General features: G+C 44.8%; 1 protein-coding gene across 7 annotated transcripts in view; it reads left to right on the forward strand.

Annotated features, from left to right (window-relative positions):
• The window catches only part of UBL7 (ubiquitin like 7), a 396382-nt gene that overhangs the window by 231406 nt on the left and 139566 nt on the right, over positions 1–25410 (forward strand). For all 7 annotated transcript variants that reach the window (XM_069624581.1, XM_069624586.1, XM_069624580.1 and 4 more), the window contains one exon: positions 9172–9339. In XM_069624581.1, coding sequence (XP_069480682.1) covers positions 9172–9339 — 168 coding nt within the window. The remainder of the gene's footprint in view (positions 1–9171; positions 9340–25410) is intronic.

Consider the following 25410-nt stretch of genomic DNA (forward strand, 5'->3'; position numbering starts at 1 on the left):
TGTGATGCAATCCTCATCCTTGGGCTCAATGGCGCAGTGCAGTTGCCTGGTACTAGTCTCAGGGACTCTCTGCAAGGTCATTGTCTGATCGGAACGCTGCCCACACAATCGGAAATCTGTGCAACCAGGTACATGTAGAGTACATTGACTTTAGGAGCAATTATTAGTCGTTGGCAGTACCGGGCTGCTGGAGCTCCAAGCAAAGCCTCCATCTTGAAATGCGTGCAAAAGCGCACTCCCTCCTCCCCTGACCCCCGTTGTATTATTTGAAGCATTTCTGAATGCTTCACCTTGGCAGGCAAAGATGTCTCTACCAGCATACAAGCACATTCTACTAGAGGTGTAGCTACTTCTTCAGGTTTGTGTAAGGAAGGCATGGTATCAAAGTAAGATGGACACAAGTGATCACAGTTCAAGGGTGTTTATTCAACTGCAAAATGGGTGAGATAAACACCCAATCTAAACCTACATCTAAGGTGGGAGCAAGCTACAACCATCAAATAATAAAGTCCCAGTGGAGTGTAGTCAAATAAAAAGGGTCTATACTAAACGATTGCCAATCCTTACCGCTATGGCACGAGTGTGGGATAACGTTCACAAGAAAAGTGTACACAAAATGATAAGTCAGGATGTTATGGCCTCTCTTCTCCATGTTTTTAGCATGGTACAAGGCGGGACTCAAAACAAAAGTTCCTTCTGCTTTTTATTTTCACGTCGGGTGATTACTCTTCATCCTTGGATCGCCCTCAGCCGGACTCTGCTCCTTCTTTCAACGTTAGCCTCCCTCAGTCTTGCTCTGGACATCCCTCAGTCGGGTTCATACTTGTCCCAATGTTCACAGGTGTATTACTGTTCACCCTAATTTACAGGCATCCCTCAACCAGGTTCACATTTGACAAAATAATAGTTTAAGCTTTACCACAATGCAGGGTTCATTTCTCTTGGTATCCCACCATCAGGCTCACATTGCTGTTTTAGCATAGTTCAACAAAGTCATTCTAGACCCCTTAAGTTCTTCTCTCACTTAGGTCTGGGTCTTCGGCCTTAGAAATGTCTGTGCATATGTGAGGAAAATGAAGAACTAAGGTAACTGGCGCAGTGCTTGCTATACAGATTGACGTAAGCGTCCTACTCTAGAGGGGACGAAGGGCGTTGAGGTAAACGAGACCCACGATGCAGAGACGCACAGTGCCCTCTGCTTTGAAAAAATTGCCGAAGCAGCTGATGCTGGATGGAATATATATCAAAGATGAGGAATACGTGGGCCAGGGGTAAGTAATATGGGGATACCATTCAACTCTCAGGAGAAGGGAGTCCTTCTCATGGAGAAGGAACTTTTCTGTTACTTATTCTTTAGTTGTAGTGAAAGGGATAGAAGCAGGTTATGACCCAGGAGTGTGGAGTTTGATTTCGACTGACATTCTGGCAGATCCTTTAGTGTTTGAGGCAGAGAAACACCTTTTAGAAGATAGGGATAGTGAGTGTTTATTTTCTTAACAAATAAGTCTTTGCCAAACCAAATGCCACCTTTCTGTCAGAATCCTTCTTCGACACTCTTACAAGTGCAGCTGCCCTGTCAATGAGAATCAACACTCTGTGCCTGCAGAGATGGCAGGAAGGCCTGAAGAGTAGGCCTAATGGCCTTCAACTGCAACATATTTGTGTATTTTCTGATCTTGAGACAACCATCGGTCAATTTGCAGATGGCCCAGGGTGTAGTGCCCCACCCCTAGAGAGACCTATTGTGATATGCCAGGAGTGTTTTGATATTCCAGGAGATATCTGGGGCATTAAGGGATGTCCCTTCCAAGGGTTTTGAAGCCTCAGACTACCAGCAGAGCTCCCCCATCATTCCCAGAGCTATCGGGACTAAGGACATCTGTAGTCAAGTGTCCTGTCTTCAATAGCTGGCTAGCTGAAGCAGAGTCTGCCTCATGTGGAAACTCCCACAGGTCGGCACAAGAACACTAGAGGACACAAGGCTCAACAACATCAGGAAGTAGAGAGCTGGGAGAGTAGACAGAGCTCATAATTGCAAGCACATCTTGCAATTGGTTGTTCTGTCCTCCAGCAGGGGGAGGGCGGACCTTCTGACCTGGGTGTTCCATATATATCTGATGGAAAGCTGCTAAGTGGGCTAACGGGAGAACTTTCTTAAGTTGATTGAGAGGCCCAGAGAGCAAGCCAAATCCAGCACTCTTGTCTTGCACTCTCTGGGAGGCCAAGGGAGCCTTCACCATCAAATCGTTGGAGTAGGTTTATATATGGTTGCGTTGCATCTAGAGAGTAGCTGCCACAGCTCCCATGATCTTTGGAAAACCCCTGTGAGCTGTGCCAAGGCCAAAAGAGAGGACTTTGTACTGTAGGTGAAAATTCCCAAAAGAAAAACATTGAAACCTGCAGTGCTGTGGCCAGATGGGAATAGGCATGCAAGCATCCTGCAGATCCGTTGTGCAAATCCAATATGCATGTTGACTTGAGAGAATCTGCACTGGTGTTCTTTCTGAGGGAGAGAAAACTATTGTGGTGGGAAAGATCGGAATTGGCCTGCAGCCCGGCCCTTTCCTTCCCGTCTGTCCTTCAGGACCCTTGAAAAGCTGAGACTAGAACTGTAGGTCTGGCTTCTGGGAGGAAGAACACCCTGGCTTTGCCACTGGTTTTGAAATGGTGGTGAGAGATATAGTGGTGAGTCTGCCTTTTCCTTAGTCAGGACATCCTCGGTCATGGACCGGAAAAGTTGGAGCCCATCAAATGGGAGATTCAACACTTGTCTTGGTAGCCTTTTTAGCCTGGCCTGCCACCTCATGCCCGATTCTGTACACATACTTCAGGAAGCAGTGTCTATATAGTTGGCGGCTGCTTACATGAGTTTGTTGGCTCCCATTTGGTCTTTTGTGAGTAACTCTCCAAAGCCCACTCTCATGCCATAACCTGGCATTACAGGAGGCAAAACCTCTGTCCACATGTACTTGCCATAAATGCAGTGAAGACTCTTGTCCCTGTGGCGTCCAGTGCCTTCTCTTCCTTGCCCTCAGGGGCAGAGGGTGAAGTTGCATGCGCATGTTTGGTCTGAAAGTGTGGCTGTAACAACTGCAGACTGAGCTGGGGGTGTGAAGCCTTCATCCTCGGCCTCCAACTGCTTATTGGGTTGTGGCTATGATGTGTGATTTGTTCCAGGCCCGCTTAGCCTCTACTATCACATCATGCTGACTAGGAATGCTAGTCTTTCCTTGGTGCACAGACTACAAAAACCCAGTTTCTGCTGGAGCAGAAGAGTGTACGAGGAGGCCAAGATATTTCTGGACTCCCAAAACACTCGAGGACTGCCGACATCAAAGATGGTTTCTCCTCCCTGTCATCTTGGTTGCTCTGTGTCGATGCTAAACCCTCAAAGCCAGGGGTGTGGTATTGATGTAGGTGTAACCCAAGAGGAGGGAGTTCTGATGGGGGCTGTTTCTGGGACCACTGGCAGAGAAGGGCTGGTGTGATCTAAGATGTTAAACTGGACAGATGCTTCAGTTGTCACTGGCGGTGCCTGGGGTTCCAGCGGGGCAATCAACAATGGATTGGGGGGAATCGACTCTTAGCATTTCTTTAAACAAAGCTTTCATAATGGGTAGTGCCATAATCTGTATACCTTTTCCGTGGCATGCCTGGTTGAAGGGATGGGACCCCGGGCAAACGCGATGTGAGCTGTGTGAGGGGTCAGAAAGGAGAGGCGGACACAAAGTAGTAACGTTTTCAACATTAGACATTTTATTATCCTAAAGAGAGTTTCCCTAGCTAATAAACTAAAGCTAAAGATTAGTCTGTGGCTTGTCATTGAAATTATGTAAACGGTCCTTGTGTCCAAAACATATCTAACCCTCACACTAACAAGTAAAAGTGCAAGGTACATGTTTCTGATGTTTACTTAATAAAAAGTGTATGTAAATCAAGTATGGAAATTCAACAAATAATTCTTGAATCCAAGAAGGGGTTCCCTTTTCCTGGATTATTTCAGGTAGAATAACGAAAGTGTCCTTCTTAAAGCCTGATTCTTTAAGAGTAGTTGAAATGTCTTTCCCAAAGCACCTTCTTAAGCAATGCAAAAAGTCTTTTTCCAAACAATGATTCTATAAAAATTGCAGAAATGTCTTTTGGGGGATAGCAAAAACTAGTCTCTTCTACATAAAGGATGGCAAAATGTCCATTTTCCCAACTTCTTCACAGATGACTAAAGTGTCTTTCACACAGCTGTTCCATTGATGATTTCCTGGTATACTCCCCAGCCAGGAATCGTTCAATTGATTCTTTAGATCTCCTGGTGTACTCCCCTGCCAGGTATCTTTCACTATATCTTTCTTTCATATGGACTACCTGGAATCCCCCCTTCTGGATCTTGCAGATGCCGTAGCGTACTTCCATGCTGGGTATCTTTCTCCAAAAAGGGTTCACTGTCTGATGTTTCTTTAACCAGGTCTTCCTACAGTGTTCACTTTCTTTCCAAGTATATCAGTTTCATTCCTAATCTGTTTAAACCTCATTGACTTCGGGTACTACTAGTTCCAACTTCCTTCATATTGACATCTCGTATATGGGAGTTCTGCCTGTCAACCTCTTCATAGCACAAGGATGGAGTCGAAAGGCTACCCCTCTCTTTACTGCATTGGAGGTACAAGCAGAACTACAGGGGGCTATGTGTAATTATAGACTAGCCAGTGATTACATCACTGGAGTGGGAATAATACAGGTAAAACAAAATGTATTCGTATTCAAAAATACATATTAAAACTAGGGACTATGAACATTAGTCATGCACAGAGCAAGGAAGCATACAGTTCTGTAAATAGTTTGGTTAGTAGCAACGTGAGTGACATTTCATGTACTATTACAACATTAACAGTTTGTTGTGTCGACACAACAATATGGTGTTTCTGGTTCAGAGGTAATTTTAACATCAAGTTCACAAAGTGATACAGAATATACAATGTTCCGAACTGTCGTCAGGTCACTATGCAGCGCTGTTAGCGTGAGGGCCTGTTGCAGCAGATTAATCTATTCATCTAAAAATCAAAGGAATAAAAACAGTTTTGAAAAGAGGGGAATGTGATCAGAAAACCTTATGAGTAGGTTCGGGGGAGAACTGTAGTCGGCGACCTACCTATGGTAATAAGGTGGCGTCTTGATGAATATTTTTCTTGAGCACTGTCTTGCATACAGGCAGCAAGCAACCTTTTCCTTAGGGGCTTGGAAGGTAACAAGCCTAATTATAAATTGGTTTTAGAAGAAAAGGTGAAGTACTATCCTCAAAGATGGCGTACCTGATCTTGCAGGGACGCTCTTTAGGTGAAAAGGCCAGATCCAAGAAAGGTTATGACACCAGGATGGAGCTTGAAGACGGAAATTCTCCAGAATTTGGGCTACAGGCAGATTAAAGCAAAGAAATTGGATGTGAGCCACGCAAGGCTATGTTAATTAGTATTTAAGGCACCATGGAGTAAGAGATGTCACCAAAACTGGGGCAGATTCGGGAACATGCAGTGCTTCTATTGGTGATAACAAGCCTTATGGAAGTGCCTCAAATTCTGTGTCGGCAAGAGTAGAATATCCACAGTTGGCAAAGCGCTAATGAAAAACATGGCGTAACTATATGGAGTGCCGCGTCATGTTGCTTAGCAGTTGGCAACTAGTGCAAAAGGTAGAGAAACAGCAGTGTATTGTGAGGTTGTAATGTAATGGATCATGTTGTTTCTGTGAGTCAACGTGCTGAGTAACATTTAGAAATCGAGAAAAATTGCTGAAAAACACTTGCAAGGCTAAACGTTCAGCGTACTGAAGAGCAGTTTAACAGGCGTCCGGCGAGCTGCTGGCCTCAGGGAGTAGGTGGCTCGACGTGCGCGCATGCACAGTATCTACAAGTTCTTTTATAGAAACAGAATTGAACTTTATTGGCAACACACAGGGGACATGCGTAGAGCTGCATCGCTCCTGCTGATGCTGTTTTTTCCAATTTTCCTCAAATTGACATTTCATATAAAGAGATTTTTCTAACTTTTGCCTTTCCAATCTATTGGTTGTTATTCAAAATAGTTATTCAATTGTTCGTAGGTTCGTTGGCTTGTACTGGGACTCCCAACTTCATAGGCGTAACGTGTAGCTGCGGCTAAGTTCTATCTCTGGGAAGGCTTCCCCTGTCATGCAGACCCTCATTCGGTTCCCGCGTCGGCTTCACAACTACTTGCCGATGGGACTGAGGCAGTCCCACAGGACCGCGTCTCCTACAGCCTGGCGGCGGTTGTCTGCTTTCTAGTAGTCCTTCCAAGGTACCTGCTGCACTTTCACCAGACTCCCGTCCCTCCGGTAAAGTATGCTTCCAGGTGGTTACCTGGAAGCGTCTGGGTCTCCCAGCACAACTCATCTCCTGTGTCTGCTTCTGCTGTTGGTTCTGCTTCTTGGTTTGCTTGCTCTGCAGCTCTCCTCTCCTTAATTGCATGTATTCCTCGGGTGCAAATGTCCTGCGCAGCGGACTTATTAGTATGACAACTAGTCTGCACGTTAACTTGATGTTTCCTTCATTCCACGTTGACTCCTTCCTCGTTTCAGTACTTGAGGCTTTATGGGAGTTGGAGTCAAAAGAAGTTTTGAACCTTTTCAAGTTCCATTGCTTTACATCTTTGTTTAAATAACAACCATTACAAACAGGAGATGTTAAATGTGTTTTATGGGTGTCATGTATGTGTAAAGAGTGAATGGTATTCTTTCTAGGATGTTTGACGAGAAGGGGTTTCAGGGTTTTACAACTGGAGGAATTTCAAAAATCACATGCTCTCAGGAACTCCGGAATGATAGGGTCTTCTTCACATGAAATAGAAGAATGCTACGTCTCTCCTGATGGCGTCACCACATCTCCCCGACAGCCATCTCCTTCCATGTGGTCCTCCCTCATAATACCAACTTCAGGGCCAGGATCAGGTAGCGGCTGTCTTCCCCTTTCCACATGGGAGGAGACTTTATGCTGGGGTGCAGTGCGTCAAAACTGGTTCATGGAACCTATATAGCAGGCTGAGGATGAATGTAGGTAAACCCCTGCATGTGCATACCAGGGTATGTACTTTTGCACTGTGGTCTCCCTACACTTGCAAGGATTGTGAGTCCTGATGAGCCTCTGCCTGTGGCATTGAGACACAATCTCTGCAAAAGAATCCTCCCCTGGATGAACTTTGTCCTGGGGTTCCATCACTGGCAGCGAGTGAACATAATGGGCACTCTGGGCCCTCCCCACGGCTTTGATCTGGCCGGGGAAGTTTCCGGAGGTGGCTACTTGGATGTCATTTTCTTTTACCATTATGTAGGTGGGTTTGCCTCGATGCATAGGTAGCCCGACATAAGGTGCTCTAGAGTTCCAGTAAATGGCCCAGTGGTGGCTGGCGTGGACAAGGCAACCAACCGACACTTGTGGAAGGCTAGGGCAGTGACCCTCTGTGAAACTGTTGGTGTTGGGCTTAGTGCCATACAGCCTCCTTTAAGGTCTGGTGGTATGCCCAAACGAAATTCCAGTCAAGAGAGCCTGCCGTAACCCATCAGCTGAGATGGAAGTGGACTACTCATATGCCAGCTTTAGGGATTTCCATGGTAGGGTTTATCTGAGAGGAAAGCTGCTTGCCTGACTGAAGTTTTAACACTCCCTTTGGCAGGCTGCACTGCAGGAATAAGTCCTTGCGGGTAGACTTTGTGAAGGGAAACCACACCTTATCTTTGAAGTCCTAAAATCATTGTATGACTGGTTGATGGAAAAGGTCTTCACAGTAGGATAGCTGACATTACAGAGCATGCAGCAAGAGGACATCTTAGAGTATCCCCTTCCTGATCCAAGACGAGGCAACGTTTGCACAGATGAGGGTCTGCGAGGAATGAGACCTACTTCAATAGTGGGAATGGCTGTGGCCCCCAAAAAACGGCGACAGGGTGTCAAGTGGACAATTTTGTTCCTTCGAGTTTAGTACATGGCAAATAGTCTAGGAATGGTTCACCAAAGGCATACATTGCTGGCCATTTTTCTTTACCTATTAGACACAGATAAAGGGACTAGGTGTTGGTTCCTGAGGAGCATCGTGGGGGAGGGAGGTGGGGAGAAGGAGCCGCTGCACCGGCTTCTCATGCAATGCGCCCTTTGACTTTTCTTTTTATTATTGCTGCGATGAGTGGTCCCGTCCCTGTAAGGATGACATCCCAATGGTATGCAGGAAACAGGACAAGACACTAGAGTATGTATGTTCTAGTATGTTTGTACTTTTTAAGTCCTCACTGAAAGATTTGTAGCAAGGTTGGAGGGAAGCGTAGTACACCTTTCAATGTGACGTTAAGCCCCCATTCGAAGGGCTGGAACGGGGGTGGGGGGTGGGAACAGTCTGGCATCCCAAGTTATCAGACCGAGCAAAGCGAGGACCATTAATGAGGGCTCCGGGCCATTGCCCTCAGTACCAGCACTTGAAACAGGGACTTAAGGCATTAGCAACCTGGGCTACCAAAGCATTAACCCGGGGTGCCCCAAAAATAAAAGGATTTTCCTTCGTTCTACGTGACACGCGCTGCGTCCCGTTGTACGAAGGAAAATCCTTTACAAAGATGGCCGCCATGGAAAGGGAAGGCGGCGCTCAATGCGGAGCACCTCTTCCCTTTCCATGGCAGCCTGCGAGAGGCAAGGGTAAGGAGAGGAGGAGTCGCCACTGAAATAAGGTAATTAGAGGATGGAAAAAAAGGGGTGGGGAGAAGATGGCGATGGGGAGCCGGCCGTCAGGCGGCATGGACCGCAGGCTTTCGCCGGCAGTTCAAGCCTGCGTTCCTTGCCACCTGATTGTCTGGCACCCCCTGCCAGGGTGCTAATGTTAAATATGGAAGAGAGAAATCATTCTCCAACTATGTGTGAATTGCACTTTATCCTCCTGGTCGCATTAAAAATGTATTTCAGGGTTGCTGTTTCAACATTTTTGTAGGTAGAATTAAGCAATCCAGTATTCCTGCTTCAGTATGTCCACAAAGTTCACATCGTTCCCCAGGATGTAGATGTTGGTGGACCGTGGTGAGAAGCTGGAAATTAGCATGTTCTACAAGTAAATAATCTTCTGTCCAGGTTTTGGTGTGTATATATTAAAACAATGTATTTTAAATGAATGCGCTTAATCTTCACAGAGCACCAGATCCACTCCCTCCAGCAGCGCATCTGGATCACGCCCTGCCTCACTTGGTTACTCTGGGGCTGCTGGGCCACGACCTATTACACAGAGTGAACTAGCTACCGCACTTGCCCTTGCCAGCACTCCTGAGAGCAGCTCTCACACTCCCACACCTGGAACTCAGGTAAGTGGTGGCTTTGTGTTGGGGGGTCGTGGCTGTATCTGTATGTCAGTTCAGTATGTCACAGGCAATGTCTTGCTCTGAAACCTCCTATATGGTAACTTTGAGTTATATTATTCTGACAGCGCAGTTTGACGGGTTGGGTATGTTCCGTGATCTCTAGAATGCATACTCCCATTATATTGCATCACAAGTTCATTTTTTGAAGTATTTCCAGTTTCCTTATTGGGGCAGCAATAGTGCAAGCCCTTCTTTTTTAATTGATTATCTCTGAGGATATTGTAAATTCCTCTACACAGTGTAAACTATTCACAGGCTCCATACATTCAGGCTCTACTCTTAAACTGGCTATTTCAGGTGTTGTAAATGTTGAGCTTGCTTGAAACCCACGTCTCTCTACAATGTTTTCTTGTTAATAAAGAATTATTTTCTGAATTTTACACACACAACAGCTTGGTTATTTCAGAGCAGCTTGGGCTCTAGGACTTTATATTTGCCTAGCACCCCAGGTAAAAGTTAAAATGATGGCATCCAATAGCACCATGATGCTCATTGACCCAGGTTTTAGAAATAATCAGAAATTATTCATTTCTCCTCTAACCTTGGAATCCTACTTCTGTGGTCTTGAGACAAGTGTTCTGAATGTGTTCCGTCCAGGTGTGTCATTTTTTAGCGTTAGTATCCATTGGTGTAGTGGTTGCTGTGCCAATGTCTGCTTCATCGCACTCTCTGGTCTTTCACTCTTGCTGAAATTTCATTTTTTTGGAGGAATATTAGTTTGTTTGCACTAACAATGCAGCCACTTTGTTCTTCCTGAAGAACCACGAGGATGTCCCATTGTTTGTCATTTGGTTACCCAGTTTTTGAATCAGCCTTTCTCAGCAGCCTTTTCCTCAATGCTATACCATTAGAAGGAACAGACCTAATGGTAGAATTCCTTGAGCATGTTTATCCCCTGTGAAGAAGCTGAGGGTGTCCTCACCTCTTCCCCAGAATCCTCCTCGGGTGGCCAAGGAAAGGTTATCGCTTTTGGATTCCGACCCTAGGGGTGGATATGCGAGGGTGGATCATCTGGGTGGATGGAACATGAGGAATGGGAAGAGGATGTCCTTGTATGAGACGCGGTATCCCCATTTTTCCTTTCATAATGAGCCCTCTATACCTAAAGCCTTTGTGGGATATTGTCAACCCTTTCCCTCCTTCCAAATTGGTCCCCAGAAACAACACCTTAGTACTGGGACGAGTAACAGACCAACTAGGAGGACACCTACTCATTCCACTAACACACACATATATCAGAGACCAAATTGATGTGCAAACATTTCTTTTATTAAATCGGACAGTACCAAAAACCACTGTGGTACTGAGACGAGGAAAAGGACTATGGGGGCATACCAGAGGAACAGAGTCCTCCAAAGTCAGGCAAGAGAACTCAATGACCCACACCTGGTGCCACTTAACACACCTGAGAAGTATAAAAATGCCCACCGTTCTTGGTGACGACGAATGGGCTGGAGGAAATGAAGTTGGAGACACAGGTAGCTGGCGCAGTGCTGCGCTGGAGAAGGGGATGCCGTAGCCGTGGTCGGCTGTGCAAGGGTCCAGAGGTCCTGCTATCTGCCAGAGCAGGTCTTGTTGAGAGAAACCGTGGAGCACCCCTTGACTGCAGCTGCCACCAGAGGAAGCCAGGAGAGCGGGTGGTTTGCGTGTTGCAGACCGCAAGAGGAAGGCTTCATTTGGAGAAGCCGGGAAGCAGCCAGAGCCTGGAGATCCCATCGCAGAGGACGCCAAGAGGAAGAACACTGCAGTATGCAACCAGTGAGTCCAAAACCAATACACACTCCGTCTGGGGTGCTCCGGTCACGTATAAGCAAGTCCTTTTGCAAATGCTGAGTGGACAGCAAAGGGATTAAACTTGTTGAAAACTGGAACAAGTGTTGTCAAGATATCAAATGAACTGAAACAAATTGAAAGCACTTGTGATGACTGATATCGAGTAAACTCAAACTACTTGAAAGCATTTATGAATAACGCAGAGCGAAAAATATTGATGGCAATTGTGAATGGCGTACAGACTGAAAAGTCAATTGAATACTCATGAGTGGAGTGGAGTGAAAGCAAAGCAAAGCAATGCATGAAAGTGAAGTAAAGGAAGACAGTTTATTAAACGAGTAATTGCAAAGCCAAGAGACTACCAAGGAGAGAAAGAACTTTATAAACTAAAGAGTGACCCAAAGTTAAGAGGGGCCAATCCATTGCAAGCCGAGAGAAACTTGTGTTGGCAAGAGCCAGAGGAATACAATAATAAAGTACATGGTGGCTAAGCCAGTAACGCGACGGTGTCTAAAGAGTGGGACACTGAGAAACCATCTAAGCATCACAGTCGAATGTAACTAATGGCTTAAGGTTCATGGAAGCAGTAAGAAGGGGTATTGGTTGCGTGACCTGTAATGGGTGGACTTTGTGGTCCAACAACTGCACCTAGACGGAGTGCCCTAGTTGGTAAAAACCAATGCAAGGATGTTTGAAGTCAAGCTTGTGTGTTGCCACATTGTGTAAGAAACAAGTTCGGAAACAGAACTGTTCATTTTGAAAGCTGGAAGTTTTGAACCCTGTGAGACGGGAACCCCGAAATGAAGTGTCCCAAGGAACTGTATTATTTTTGGAAGCAAGAAGGTTTGAACTCTTGGGGAAGGGAACCCCAGTATTCTGAGAAATATTTTGAACTTGTGGAAGATGATCCTAAGCCAAGAGCTGGAGGGAGCTCTGAACCTTTTGTTGAACCCTATTCTTTTGAGGCTTGCGTCCCTACACATCATCTACAGTTCGTTGTGAGGGCAGGTTTAGGTTTTGGACGCAGAGAAAAACTTGATTTGGACATCCTAACACAGACTATCCTTAGTTTTCTTTAGGTAGGGAAATCCCACCTTAGCATAGGGCAAGTTAGGCCTTACACCAACCTGCATGTTAAGTTAAATAAACTTGTTTTGAGTACGAATTTGAATCTGTTGTCTGTGTCTTGCTTCATCATGCCTTCATACCCCACACCTGGAAACTGAATACTAGACTTTGCAACCTTATTTTACTAAATTAGAAATAAACCTCTTTACTACAAATGCCAATTCTTTTGTTGGAATGTTTCCTTTAGTTTATTTTAGGCAAGGAAATCCTTGTCAGGGTAGGGATAGCGAGGTGTTTATCCAACCTTTTGAGTTAATAGGCATCTTTTGAAAACCTTCACAGTTGTCTGCCTGACATTTCTGACCCCTCACACCACCCAACCCACAGTGTACCTTCAGATGGTAAAAAATGGTAGACAAATTCAAGCTGTTGAAGTGAGGAAAGCTCATGATCCTGGCAGCCTATCTCCATAAATCCATTGATGCCATTTCCTTTTTATAATGAAGCTATTGAGCATGACTTTAAATCCTTCCTGCATTTACATCTGTCGATCCAAGATCTTGCTCCCCAGTGGTAATTTAACCTAATGTCAATTCTTGAACCTATGGTCTCTTGTGACTTGGATAGCCAATTTTCAAAAACTCGTTTATTGGTGGCAATAACATAAGTTTGAAATATAAGAGCTTAAAAGTTTAAAGCATCCACTCGACTAACCTGCTGCTGTGCATCAAGATTGCAGAGTAAAAGTGACAGTGGTTTATTGTAGCTTTGTTTCTCAAAGTATAGAAGGCTTTGGAGATGCATAAAGATAGTTTAACACGTTTGAAACTTTATTTGTACTCCTGTCTAAAAATCTTGAAGAGACAGATTTGAAAAGAAAAGAAAAAACACAGAGTGGGTGATGTGGTAATTCAAGCATGAGTAAGGTGGGAGCTGAGGCCTGTCAATTGATCTGCGCATGCAAAAGACTGCCCTTTGAGGGGGAAGTGACAGCATTTGTGGAAAGAATGCCCCAAACCTGTATCCATTGCGCTATATAGCCAACAACATGCCTTTTGTAGAACATCATTTGCATATTGATTGAATCAGACCAAACTATTGGTTTGTGTTTTCAGCACTGCAATATTAGGTTCTCCTGCACATTTTCTATTCATATATTTTGTAACTAAGGCAAAATCTTTGCATGATAATGCCAGTAGTAATGGAGCTGTGTATCCTGGTTAGATTATATAGATGACAGACTAGATGTTGGTATTTTATTGTTTGTGAGTGAAACTTTCAATATTTCTTTTTAATTTGTGTATATAATCTTTTGTCCACAGTCTGTGTTCATTTGGTTCGATTAACACATTTTAATTGTCGTCTGCAAGTATGTGAAAGCCCAATCTGTTTTGATTTAGTATTCATAAATAAGATGTGGGTAATTCTGTTTTTTGAAAGGCTAGTTGGCTTCTCGGCCCCTCCTGTGAAAAAGCCCCATTACCAAAGCATAGCTGTGGTATCCATGTACTTCAGCTACAAACCATCTTCTGAAAAAGTAGGAAGTGCATAGGTAAGAGGGTGTATGTATCCATATAAACAACCACCTATAACAGGACAGTAGTGTTTATGTGAATGTAAATGGGAGCCCTTGATTTGTTGGAAACAAAGTTGCTGTTCGTAGAATTTGAGTAAAGGGTGCCTCACCGTCTTTGCAAATGTGTATTTTATTGTATTAAAAATGCTCTTCAAGGGTACCGGTCAGGGTGTTCTATTCAAACCTGGTCCTTCGGCCCGTCATCAAACATAATTGAAGCACAGGGATCTGGCGAATTGGTTTCAGTTTGGTTTATTTGCAGCTACATCGGAGATACCTACAAAATAGTTATGCAATTGCAAGTTGCATTCAGACCAAAAAGATTAATTATTGGCACACTTGATGTAAGCATTTGTGGAATGTCGTAAAACCTGCAATCCTTTACAATCTAACAAAGTATTTCTAGAACTACCAAATCACTAGGCCCCTGGGGCATGCTATGTGCTTGCTTCATGGACATTTAGAGGGTTTCGTTTTTGGAACACCCAACCAGATAAGAGCAGAGAACGGACAAGCTGCAAGACCCATTTTTGGCCTTCCAAGATGGCCAAACTCCCAGACTTTTATTTTAAGACGTTTATGTTCTCCTGGCTGGAGCAAAGGTGGCTATTTCCTTATGTCCTCCGGCGACTCTTGGATTGTACCTAAGGCCCAATATGAAGAATCCTACTGCATAACTCTCCACCATTCTTGTAGACCCTCGAACATTTGGTCACAAAATGAAGAATTTTACGACCCAACTTGGGTACAGTAATTACTTACCCATTAAGCCGGCACTCTATTGCCAGCCTGTTTCCCTGGGCCCACATTGAAGACCTCTGGGAGAGCCTTCCTCTGCCTGCAGTTCTTCGAGGAGGCAACTGGCCAGCATGAGCCCCTGCTGCCACCACGAGGCTGGGACTCCCTGTCTCCCAGCACAGACACGAAAGGTAAGCCCTTTTGGGGTTTAATGGGACCATCAGCAAACCCCCCACCCCCCCGGAACCCCACAAGCAGCGCCAGAAGCTCATTTGCACCTACTAAATTTCGTTTTATTTTAAGAAAAAAATTGTTTATACTGAAATGCTTACACTGTGTTTTTCGGGTGCTGTGTGCTCTGGGAGTTCATTGAGTGGCAACATTTGGCCTCCTTTACATTATGGCCGCCCCTCTACTGTAGGCACTGGAGTGTCTGGGCTCCTTGGGCAAGGAATCACTCTGATTGGGCCCCTCTTTCTAAAAATGCCCAATCCAGAAAAGCCGGCAGGCTATTGCTGGCCTACTCCTGTCTGTGCCTGTCCCCACCTCGTTCCCGTGCAACATTAATTTCCTCCAGCCTCCATGGCACACATTGCGCAGAACTCGAACCAAAAACGTGAGTGATGACTGAACTGTCCGATTGCCTCTACCAGCAAACTCCCTGGTCCTGTAACTGTGCTGTTCCAAAAACGGATTCTTCTTGGTTTTTCGCTGTACTTCGCTGCTCCCTGTGTACTACATTTGGTATACATCTCAAGCTGTGTTTTCTCCTTCCTCTTGCATACCTGTGTACGCTGCTTGTACTCCTGGTAAAACGCGCATCCAGGTATGTGTGCTTTTTAACATCTTGCACCCACATTGTGGTGCACTGCTTTTATTCCTGTTTTACAAAAACCGAATCTAGGTCGGTGTGCTTTTTAACATCATGCATCGCTGGGTACGCTGCATTGTATTCTTTCTAACAAAAGTTGATGTCTTCACCCCATCTATTGCTCTGCCTTTGTATTGAGCCCCCTTAACTACTAGGCCACCTCTGTGTAAAGGCCAGGTTTGTGCATTGCAAACCCCCCCTTTCTTTCCCTTTTTCACATCTCTCCTCTGCCACTCAGAAGGCACTTTCCATCTGTCCAATCTTTTCTAACTGTTACACTATAACCTACCCTCCCTCCCCCACAAAATCTGGATGAAAAAAAGTACAAAAAAGACATTGTGGGTGCAAATCTTGGCCCTCCCATTACAGACGCCTTTGTCGGTGCATCCTCCAGAGAAATCTTCACTGATAATCCTCTTCTGTGTCCCCTCTCCAAACCTATGAAATTCTCATATCTACTCTCTTGTTTCTCGTCCTCGCCCATTAATGGTGGCACCAAGTGGGAAGTAGTCTTGGCGGGCTTCTTCTCCTCACGCTGCATCATTAATGTCTATCAAACTGGCACTATCCTGTTTCACGGTCCTCAGGACAATTGCCTTCTCTTTGACCGGATCCTGCAATCCCTCATTAACTTACTTCCTTCTTCTGCCTCTCCCCCTACTTCCCCCTGTACTCCACTTCAGAAAACCTTCAAAGTCAGAAATCGTGTCTACCTGGGGACTTTTAATGCCCACTCAGCCAACACTCTGCTGACGTCTGCCGCCTCCTTGAAGACACAGACCTTGATATTCGCGCTCTCAGACCTGGTTCAAGGCCAGCTCAGTCACCGCTTTTGACTTCCTCCTACCTGACGGCATTGAGATCTCCAAGCCTCGACCTCATCATGCTGACAGTGGGGTTGCCTTAATCATCCCTCAGTGGCTTCCTTCTTACCCACTCAGCTCTACTCCTCTGAGAGCCTGGTATACAAATTGGTAATCTCTCCTTCCTCCACCCTGACCATTGCTACCATTTACCGGCCTCCAGGCGCTACCTCCCTCTTCCTCTGAATAGGCTGATTTCTGCTCCTCTTTAATCTCAACCTCCTGCAACCTACTGCTCCTCGGTGACTTTAACATCCACTTGAACTGCCCTGGCAAATCTACTCTTTTCATTGGCCTTTGCACCTCTCTATCCCACTCCATACTTCATACTGGTCCAACCCACTCTGCTGGACACACTCGGGACACAATCATCCACTCTGACCTCCCCCCTCTCATCTACCCTGGTCACCCCTCTCTCTTGGTCTCGCCACTCTCTTCTCTCCTCCAACGTGGGTCCCTATGGCTCAGTGAACACTCCTCCAAAAGCCCTGCCAACCTTTTTCACAAACATCTGGCTGATGAAACGAGTGTCAGCTGCTGCCTTCACTTTCACATGTATCCCCCCTTGCCCTCCCAACTCAGACTCTACCACTGACACTGCTCTCAGCAACTTCCACCTGTCCATCCCAACACCCTTGACATTCTTGCCCCAGTCATGATGATCCGCTTGAAATCTGCCTTTAAGTGCAACACTTGGTATGACTCTGAACGTGCAGACCTGAAACGATGGTGCAGAGCTGTAGAACAGAAGTGGCAAACCTCAGGCTCATCCTCTGACAAATTTCCTGTCTGCTCCAAACGCAATACAGACCCTCTATCTGTGCCAAGAAAAGGGCCCATATTCAGGCACAGATATATGTCGCTGCCAACAACACAGCTGAGCTTTTCAAAATCTGCAGGGTACTTGCCAACCCTTCCGCAGTATCCTCCTCCCCTATTCCTTCTCAGGCCCTCTGCAATGCACTTGCCACTCACTTCACCACAAAAACTCAGAACATCCTGAACAAGCTTGTCACTCATTCTCCCATCCCATCCCTCACACCCTTGCCTCCCTTGGCCACTCACCCTCCTCCTTCCTCCTTCTCCTTTGCCCTTGTCTCAATGGAAGAAGTCATCAGAGTTGTCCGCTCCATGAGTGTCTCTTCCAAAGAGGTTTCCCCTTGCTCATCCAGAACCATCAAGGACATTAGCTCTCTCTCCCCTGCACTCGCTGATCTCTGTAACCACTCCTTTGCTACAGGTTCTTTCCCCTCCTCCCTCAAGCACTCACATGTGCACCCCCTCCATCAGCGGACCCTTGTGTCCAGCCAACTACCGCCCCATCTCGATCACCCCCTTACTGGGGAAACTGTTGGAGAAGTTAGCCCTGTCCTGTCTCAACTCTCACACTGAACTTGTTAGCGGTCTCCGCGACCATAATTCCAGATTCCGAGCATCTAGAGGCATGGAATCTGCTCTTCTGAACACCCATGAAGAACTGCTTACATCCCTGGATTCCAACTCTCTCCTGCTGTCCTCATCCTCCTTGATCCCTCCCCTACATTTGACATGGTCAACCACTCCATCCTCATACAAATGCTCCATGACACCCTTGGTATCTCAGAGCGGGCACTGGACTGGCTGACCTCCTTCCTAACTGACAGCTCCTCCCAAGTCATCCTGGGTACCTTCTCCTCTCCTACTTCCTTCTCCACCTGTGGTGTCCCCCTAGTCTCTCGCCTTGGCTCTTTAACATCTACCTTACTCAGCTGGCACTCCTCATCTCCTCCTCCAACTTCCAGTGTTATGCTGACAACACACAACTCTTCTTCAAACTCCCGGCTGACCCTCTTGTACCTTCCCTGACAGACTTTCAGTCTTCCATCCAGACCTGGTCCACTTCTAATGATCTCTGTCTCAATGCCAGTTAAATGGAGATCCTTCCCATTAGAACCTCTGCACCTGACTTCTTGCCTTCACCCTTGCCTTCTTCCATGGGCTCTCCCCTGTTCCCTCTTCTGAAGCTAGAAACCTCGGTTATCTTCGACTTCACTCTCTCCTTCCTCACACTGAGGGCAGTGCCAAGAAGTCCTACTTTCAGCTTTTCCTTCTCAATGGAATTCTTCCTTTTCTCCCTTTCCCCAGAAGCTCAATGTTACCCAAGCCCTGGTTCTCTCTAGGCTTGACTATTGCAATAGCCTCTTCCTGAATCTATCTGTGTCCACTCTACGACCCCTCCAGCTAATCCAGAATAGGGCAGCAATGCTTATCCTTGGCCTCAAGCCCAGGGACCGCATCTCTCTTGCCCTAAAGTCTTCACTGGTTCCCGGTTGATTCACAGATTAAATTAAAATCCCTCTGTATCATCCACAAGGCTGTCTGGGGACCACACTATCTGTAACTCTCTCTGTAACTCTCTCTTACTAAATATTTCCCCTCTAAGCCTATGCGCTTCTCTCGCACCAACTCTGTGTGTAAAGCGTTTTGCTAAACTGAGGGCATGAGGTCGATCGCTTTCCTCAGCTGGCACCCTTCTTTGGAACAGCCTCCCCCTCCCTCTTCGTCTTGAGCAAGATTTCTTGAATTCTGGAAGATTCTCAAGACCTTCCTTTTTACCTGCTCCTTCCTTCCTTCCCTCCCTCTCTCCTCTGCTAATCTCACAATTGCTTGTTTGGTGTCCAGGGCTCTTATGCATCCTCGGGTCCTGACCTCCCACACCAAATCGCCCCAGCTTCTGTCTATCCTCAACACTTGCCTCGGCTCACCCTTCACCCCTGGAGGATCGCACTTACCTTACATTTCACATGTTCACCCATGAGCACCCCGGCACCTTTCCCATTCCCTCTCCCTCTTGCACTTGCACATGAATACTCAAACAGCATAGTAGGTTCGTCCTTCCCCTCCCTCGTCTGAATTTAATATTTTTTATCTATTTTCATTGTTTCTCATCCTTGTCCTCTCGATGGTGCCCTGTGGGCGCTTTGAAGCAGTATTTACTTCCTGTATAAGCGCCTAACAAGCGAAAAATAAATAGAATGCCACTGTAAACGTTCAAGGTGTGGCTATTTGTCTGGGTGGTTCAGATTCAGTATCGGGCCACTGGATATGTCGTAGTGGTATCATTTGGATATTGTGAGTAATTGGGATGTCCTTTTCCCCCCCATTTCTACTACTTTTACAAGTACATCACTGCATGTACTTAGTTTTTGTTTTTTTGGGATGAAACCTATAAAAGTCCTTTTATAAAAGGATCTGTTGGTGAGCATATCAACAACAATCTGGCATAAGTACAACAAAGTAATGTCTATAACATTTTCTTCTTTCAAATTCTTCATTGGGATTGTGGGATTCCGTCTAATGACTGAACGGATACATTGGGTCATTTGCTAAAACGCTTTACAGTTTAACCTTTGCAAATTTCAAGGCTTGAATGACCCTTTACTGTATGCAAATGGCTGTCCACTCAACGTCTTCGATTATTTTTTTCCATTCTAAGCCCTATGATCTGTTCTCTCTATAGGCAACTAAGTCTTGGTGTAAATAGATTACGTCCATCACTAAAAACCTAAACCTCTATATCCGTAGCCTATGATCTTTTTGGCAGCAAAATATGGGATCAGTAAATTGGACTACATTAGGACAAGCAAATTAGTGTTGAGAGTGATTTGCTTGAAACAGAATCCTCTGCTGCTGTGGATTTCTGGATGGTGGAATCCCTAAACTACTGTCAATAAACTGGTTTAAAAGAACCTTCTTCCCCACTCATTGCAGAAGGTATACTGTGGATTGGCTTGAGCGGGAGCTAATGAAAATTGCGATGGTCTTGTGTCCTCATAGCCAGAGAAATGCCAAGCTCTATAGTGAAAGGATACCTACGATTTAAGATTTCCTCTGGTTGAGTTTGATTGCTCTAAGGAAAGTGTCCTTGTGAACTCATTGAGCATCTTCATTCTTTGTTTTTTACCCGCAGAAGGTTTAGGTGGGAGGGCAGTCATTACGAGAACTGATGTTTGTCACAACCTTTTGCAGAAATGTTATTGCCTCTTGGGTGTGTCAAAATGTATTATATATGCAGTAGGTTTGCAGCATCGAGGAGACTCTCAATTTGCAAGTGCACATATATTCCTGTTCTGCACAGTTTCCGTGGTATCCAGTTAATATGTCGAATGCATTTTTTCAAATGACAATGTTGAAAACATTTGGCCGAAAAAAAAAAAGAAAAAAAAATGGAATGTTTTTTTTTAATTTACATGTTTTTTTTGGTTTTGTGAGTAAAAAAAGGCTTACCAAAAAAAAGGAGGGGGTTGGAGGGTTGGGGGGGCCCATTTCGAACATGAAAATAAAAAAAAAGACTTTCGAATTTTATTTTTTTGTTTTGCAAAATGTTTTCGACATGGCATTCGAAAAAATAGTTTCTATAATGGGTGTGTATTCCCAAACTAGGCTTCTTTAGACACGGTGACGAATCTAGCAACATCATCACTAATCCTCTGGAGGGAAAAGACAAATTCTAGAGGGACAAGACCACACTCTATCAAAATAACCTAGTAACCATAATTTCTGATGACATTCATGCACCTTTAAAACAAACCTATATGGCCTATTGTGTAATGGATGAAGGATGTACAGGTATTCCCAGTCAATTACCGCTAGATGTCGGACTATATTCACAGCATGTGAATCTAAGCAGATACAATCGTCAGAAATGCTATTATGTTAAGTAATGCATGTCATTCCCAGTCAATCGCTGTATCTGCCTCCACCCCACCTCCTGATTTTTAGTACTGAGACTAGGAAGACCGACGGAGCAATGAAGATGACTAAGACCGGTAAACCAACACTGCAATCTTGTCTATGCAAACTGTTCGGCAAGGCCGGGAAGTTTAAATCTGCCACAACTAACAGCTCAGAGAGAGAGGCAGAAACCAAGTGAGCTGGTGACTGGTGCTGCTGCTGAGAACGCTGAACGCAAGCAACACGAAAGGAGAACGATTGTGGCTGACACAAGAGGCATGTGAGAAAAGCAGAGTGAAGGAAGCCCACTGATCGATTGCCAAGAGCAGCAGGAGCCATACGCTGCAGGAAGAGGCAATGCAAGGGCCGCTTGGCTGACTGGACACACACCGAGCCAGCGGACCAGAGAAACTGGAGAAACAGCTGTGAGAGACACGAAAGACGTCCGGTAAGCCATGGGAAGCCAAATGTTACTGGAGCGCCTGCTAGTGAATGCTTTGTTACAGAAGTAGCGCATGGATGGCAAAGCAAGGCCTTTGAGGAAATTGGTATCTTTGCAAATAATATTGAGAAAGGGTTGGTGACCCACTGCATGAAGAGACGAGTTCATGTGAATGGTGAAAAGGAGGCAGTAGACCATAACTAGAAGGAGAGTGTTACGAACTTGCCAAAAAAGGGTAATTGAACCAAAAGTGGACAAATATAATATGGATAAAAGAAAGAATAATTGGGGAAGACAAAAGCCATGAGAGGTTAGTGAACCAAGCAAACGGTGAGGCTGGATTCGCACAAACCAGAAGTGAGAAAGAAAGTGAACTTGAACTGTGAAACATCAACATCCTGGCAGGAGTGTATACCATTTGAACAGTCAAAGCAGAACTTGGAGTGTGGAAATTGGGGGATGGAAGATTGTCTCCTTCCCTGTTGAATTGTGTAACCCAAGTAAAAGCAATATAATTGATACGAACATTGGTAAAAGCCTAAGTGAAGGCTGTACAAGTTACATAGAAACGAACAGTCTTGAAAGCCCAGGCAAAGAATACAATTGACTCGTTGCTTGTAACCAGAGGGTCCATGACTCGGTACTGGAGAAGGGCTATTTCTTGGATGCAAGAAAGGCTGAAAAGAAAGCTAAGAAGCCCTGTGTGTATAGTGAACCAGGCAACCAGTGAGTCTGTGATACACACCCAAATATGAAAAGTGTGATATCCCAGCAGGAGAGCAAACAAGGTGTGGAAGGAGAAGTAATAAGAAAAGTGAAAAGTAAGAAGAAACAAAGGTCTTATAAAAAAACAGTGTGCAACATTGATCAAAGGGAAGACCCATGCCCTTTTAATGGGATAAGCTATAATACGCTGTCAGGCGAGTACACCAGTGGGAGAAGAAGGCACAAGGAAAGCTCAGGAGTTGTAACCCCTTTTTGGGATTGTGGAACTGCATATGGTGGCGAAGATTCAAGGGAAGAGTTTTCCCCCTTGGATAAATCGGAAATGTGATACAACATTATTCAAAGCCACTAGAAGAAAGTTGGGAGACGGGAAATCCCCTTTCCTGGTGGAACATTCTTCCCTTTTCGTTTCTGCACTTTAAGTTTGTTTGAAACTTCAAGAATAAACTATACATTTATAGCTCTGAGAAATACCCCCCACCCCCTTTTCACCTTGTATTTAGTTTAACATGAAGGGGCCAGTTTAGGGTTTTGGACACTTTATTTAATTAACATTCTGACACAGACGTTCCTTTGATTTATTGAGGTAGGGGAAACCCCTCGTAGAATTAGGCATAGACAGGATTTTCCCAACCACGCTTATTATTTCATCAATAAAACCAACATTTAACATGCCACTGTGTCCGAGTCTCACTCTTGATCCCTTACACAGCACATGTACTGGAGTTGTGCAAAATATGAATATACTGGCATTATTCAAAATTGGAATACTTGGATTGGGCTAAATAGGAATGTATTCAGGTTGTCATAATATACTGAGCTTGTCGAGTAGAGATGATTTTTCAAACTGGGAATATACTGCAATTATACTGTGTAAAGTAGTATACTACTGGAGTTGTCGAACTGTACATCTATTTAGTCAAAGTGGGAGTACTGCCGTGGTCCCATTGGGTATATAATGGGATTGGGAAAGCTGAGAATGCCAAATTGAGTTTACTGAGATTGTAAGTAAGACCATATACTGATGTTGTGCAGGCTGGACCATTATTGAAACTGTGCAAATTAGAAATCGAATGGAATTATCTTACTTTATACAGAGTTTATAAGAATGGGACATACTAGATTTGTCAAGCTGGAAGTTTACTGGGATTATGTGCTGCATGTCTTGTCATGACCTGCCCATAGGTCATGTCATATCATGATATGGTTATCTTGACATGAAATGTTATCCTGCCCTCTGAGCCCATGTTCTATTATTTGTCATGGCTATACTGGGCATATGCATGATTGTGAGATGTTTGTCTTTGACTACTTTTATGGCAGGTACGAGTTGTTGGTTTTAGGACCAGCCCAACAATTATAGAGTGAAATTATTTGCAAGAGTGTTGGGGCTGATGCAACTAAAACGCTTACCCATATTCGTCCCCGTGCCAATGCCAATGTAAAAGGGACAAGACCAGCAATGTTGGGTGATTCTGCTGGGGCACAATTCGCGATGTGGGTGGGTGCGATGACTCAGTTTGTGCTCTTAGCAGTGGCACTCAGACAATTGTGTGGATCCTGGGGGCATTGCAGTGACCAGATGTGGTTAGTGGGTTTTACTGGAAACCAGCCATGTTGTGCACATTGGGCATAATGGAAACAGGTGAAAATCTTCAAAAGAGGGCCCAGGGTAATTTGATTATGTGCTTAGAAGGCTTGCTGGAAACTGGCAATGATGTGCTAATTAAGCATATTGTAAACTGGCAAACATGTTGTGATTGAGTTCAAATCTAAATGAAGACAATATTTGTTGTCACCTTTTCGTGGCATTGTCTCTTTGCTTGATGGCTCTTCCCTTTCTACAAATTCCCAAGCGAGGAATTAATTTGCTCAGTTTATTTTTTGGGGTTTTTAGATATGCAAGCTCAATTTACGTCATACTAGATAATAAGCCAGTATTGTGCTGGGCTCCTGCAGCGTGTAAACAAAAACTCAGGATGTATTCCTATTCAATCGATTATATCGCCGGGATTGAAGTAGAATGAATGAGCGTGAGCTAAAAGCTTTTGTGTTTCGTAACAGTTTGCTTTCCTATTGAATATGTCAAAATTCTTTCCTACGTGAGCCGAATGTGTAAAATATCCTTAGATCAGAATATTTGTAACTGATGGATGGATCACTTTCTCTGCAAGTTTAAATGAACTTTTTGAAAATGTTTTATAAAAGTTTCGTTTGCTTGGACATTATCCTTCGAAATTCATTTTGGGTTAGCAGTCCAGAAACATGTCTGCATAGAAAAATTATATATGTACTTTAAGTACAGACCACACATTTTTAACTATCAGTTTTGTATAAAAGCAGAGCCTAATAAATAACCGTAAATCGGAGTGCTTATTTTCAGATCGGTATACAGGGACAAGCCAATAAATTGCATTTGCTAATGCATCAACACTAGGAGCCTATCGTAGCTGCACAGAATAATGCACGGTCTAAGCTTTTGCTTAAATTCAGGGAATAGAAGTACGCATTCCAGTAGCAGCAAATCCCAACCTTGCCCATTTATTCATAGTTTAAGCCATCAACTCGATTCACGCAGAGGCACTTTGATTTTAATAATTTGCTTTGCCTTTTCCATGCGCTAAAAGGTTTTTAACAGCAGCAAACTAAACCGCAGGGGCCTTGGTGTTCAAAACAAAAGGCCATTATGTATAAAATATATAAAGGGTCAAAATAGCTGGGAGCTGGGAGCTATTTAGCTGATGCTTGTAGCAAGGAAGAGCCTGGTTAGGTTGACAATAACAGCTATCAGGAGCTACTTTTGGCTCCCACGGCCATTCACACATAACTATATGTGACGTTCACTCTGGGTGTTTGGGACTGTGTCTTAATAGGATAGAAAACATTTTAACTCTAATGGACAAAAGGTTTTAGTTTGCCTCATGTGGAAGTTTTATTTTCAACTCGCTATGTACTAACTGTTGCCCAGAATTAGCTCCTGCTTACTGGCAGATTCTGGATACTGTGAGAAACCTGAGGCGTTAATCCCAGGTTATTCCCGGGGATCCTTTGTTCAGGTGGCCAGGGGAGGGCCATCGCTCTTGGATCCCAACCCTCGGGGCGGACGAGCGAGGGAGGATCACCGGAGCAGGGGGTCCTGGGAGACTGCGAGAGGAGAGCCCTTGGGCGAGGCGCGGTATCCCATTTTTTTTCTTTTCTCAATGCACCCCTACCCGATATCCCAGCAGTCTTTATGGGATGTTCT

Source organism: Ambystoma mexicanum, chromosome 11 (assembly GCF_040938575.1).
Source record: "Ambystoma mexicanum isolate Mex_15411 chromosome 11, UKY_AmexF1_1, whole genome shotgun sequence".
NCBI lineage: Eukaryota > Metazoa > Chordata > Amphibia > Caudata > Ambystomatidae > Ambystoma > Ambystoma mexicanum.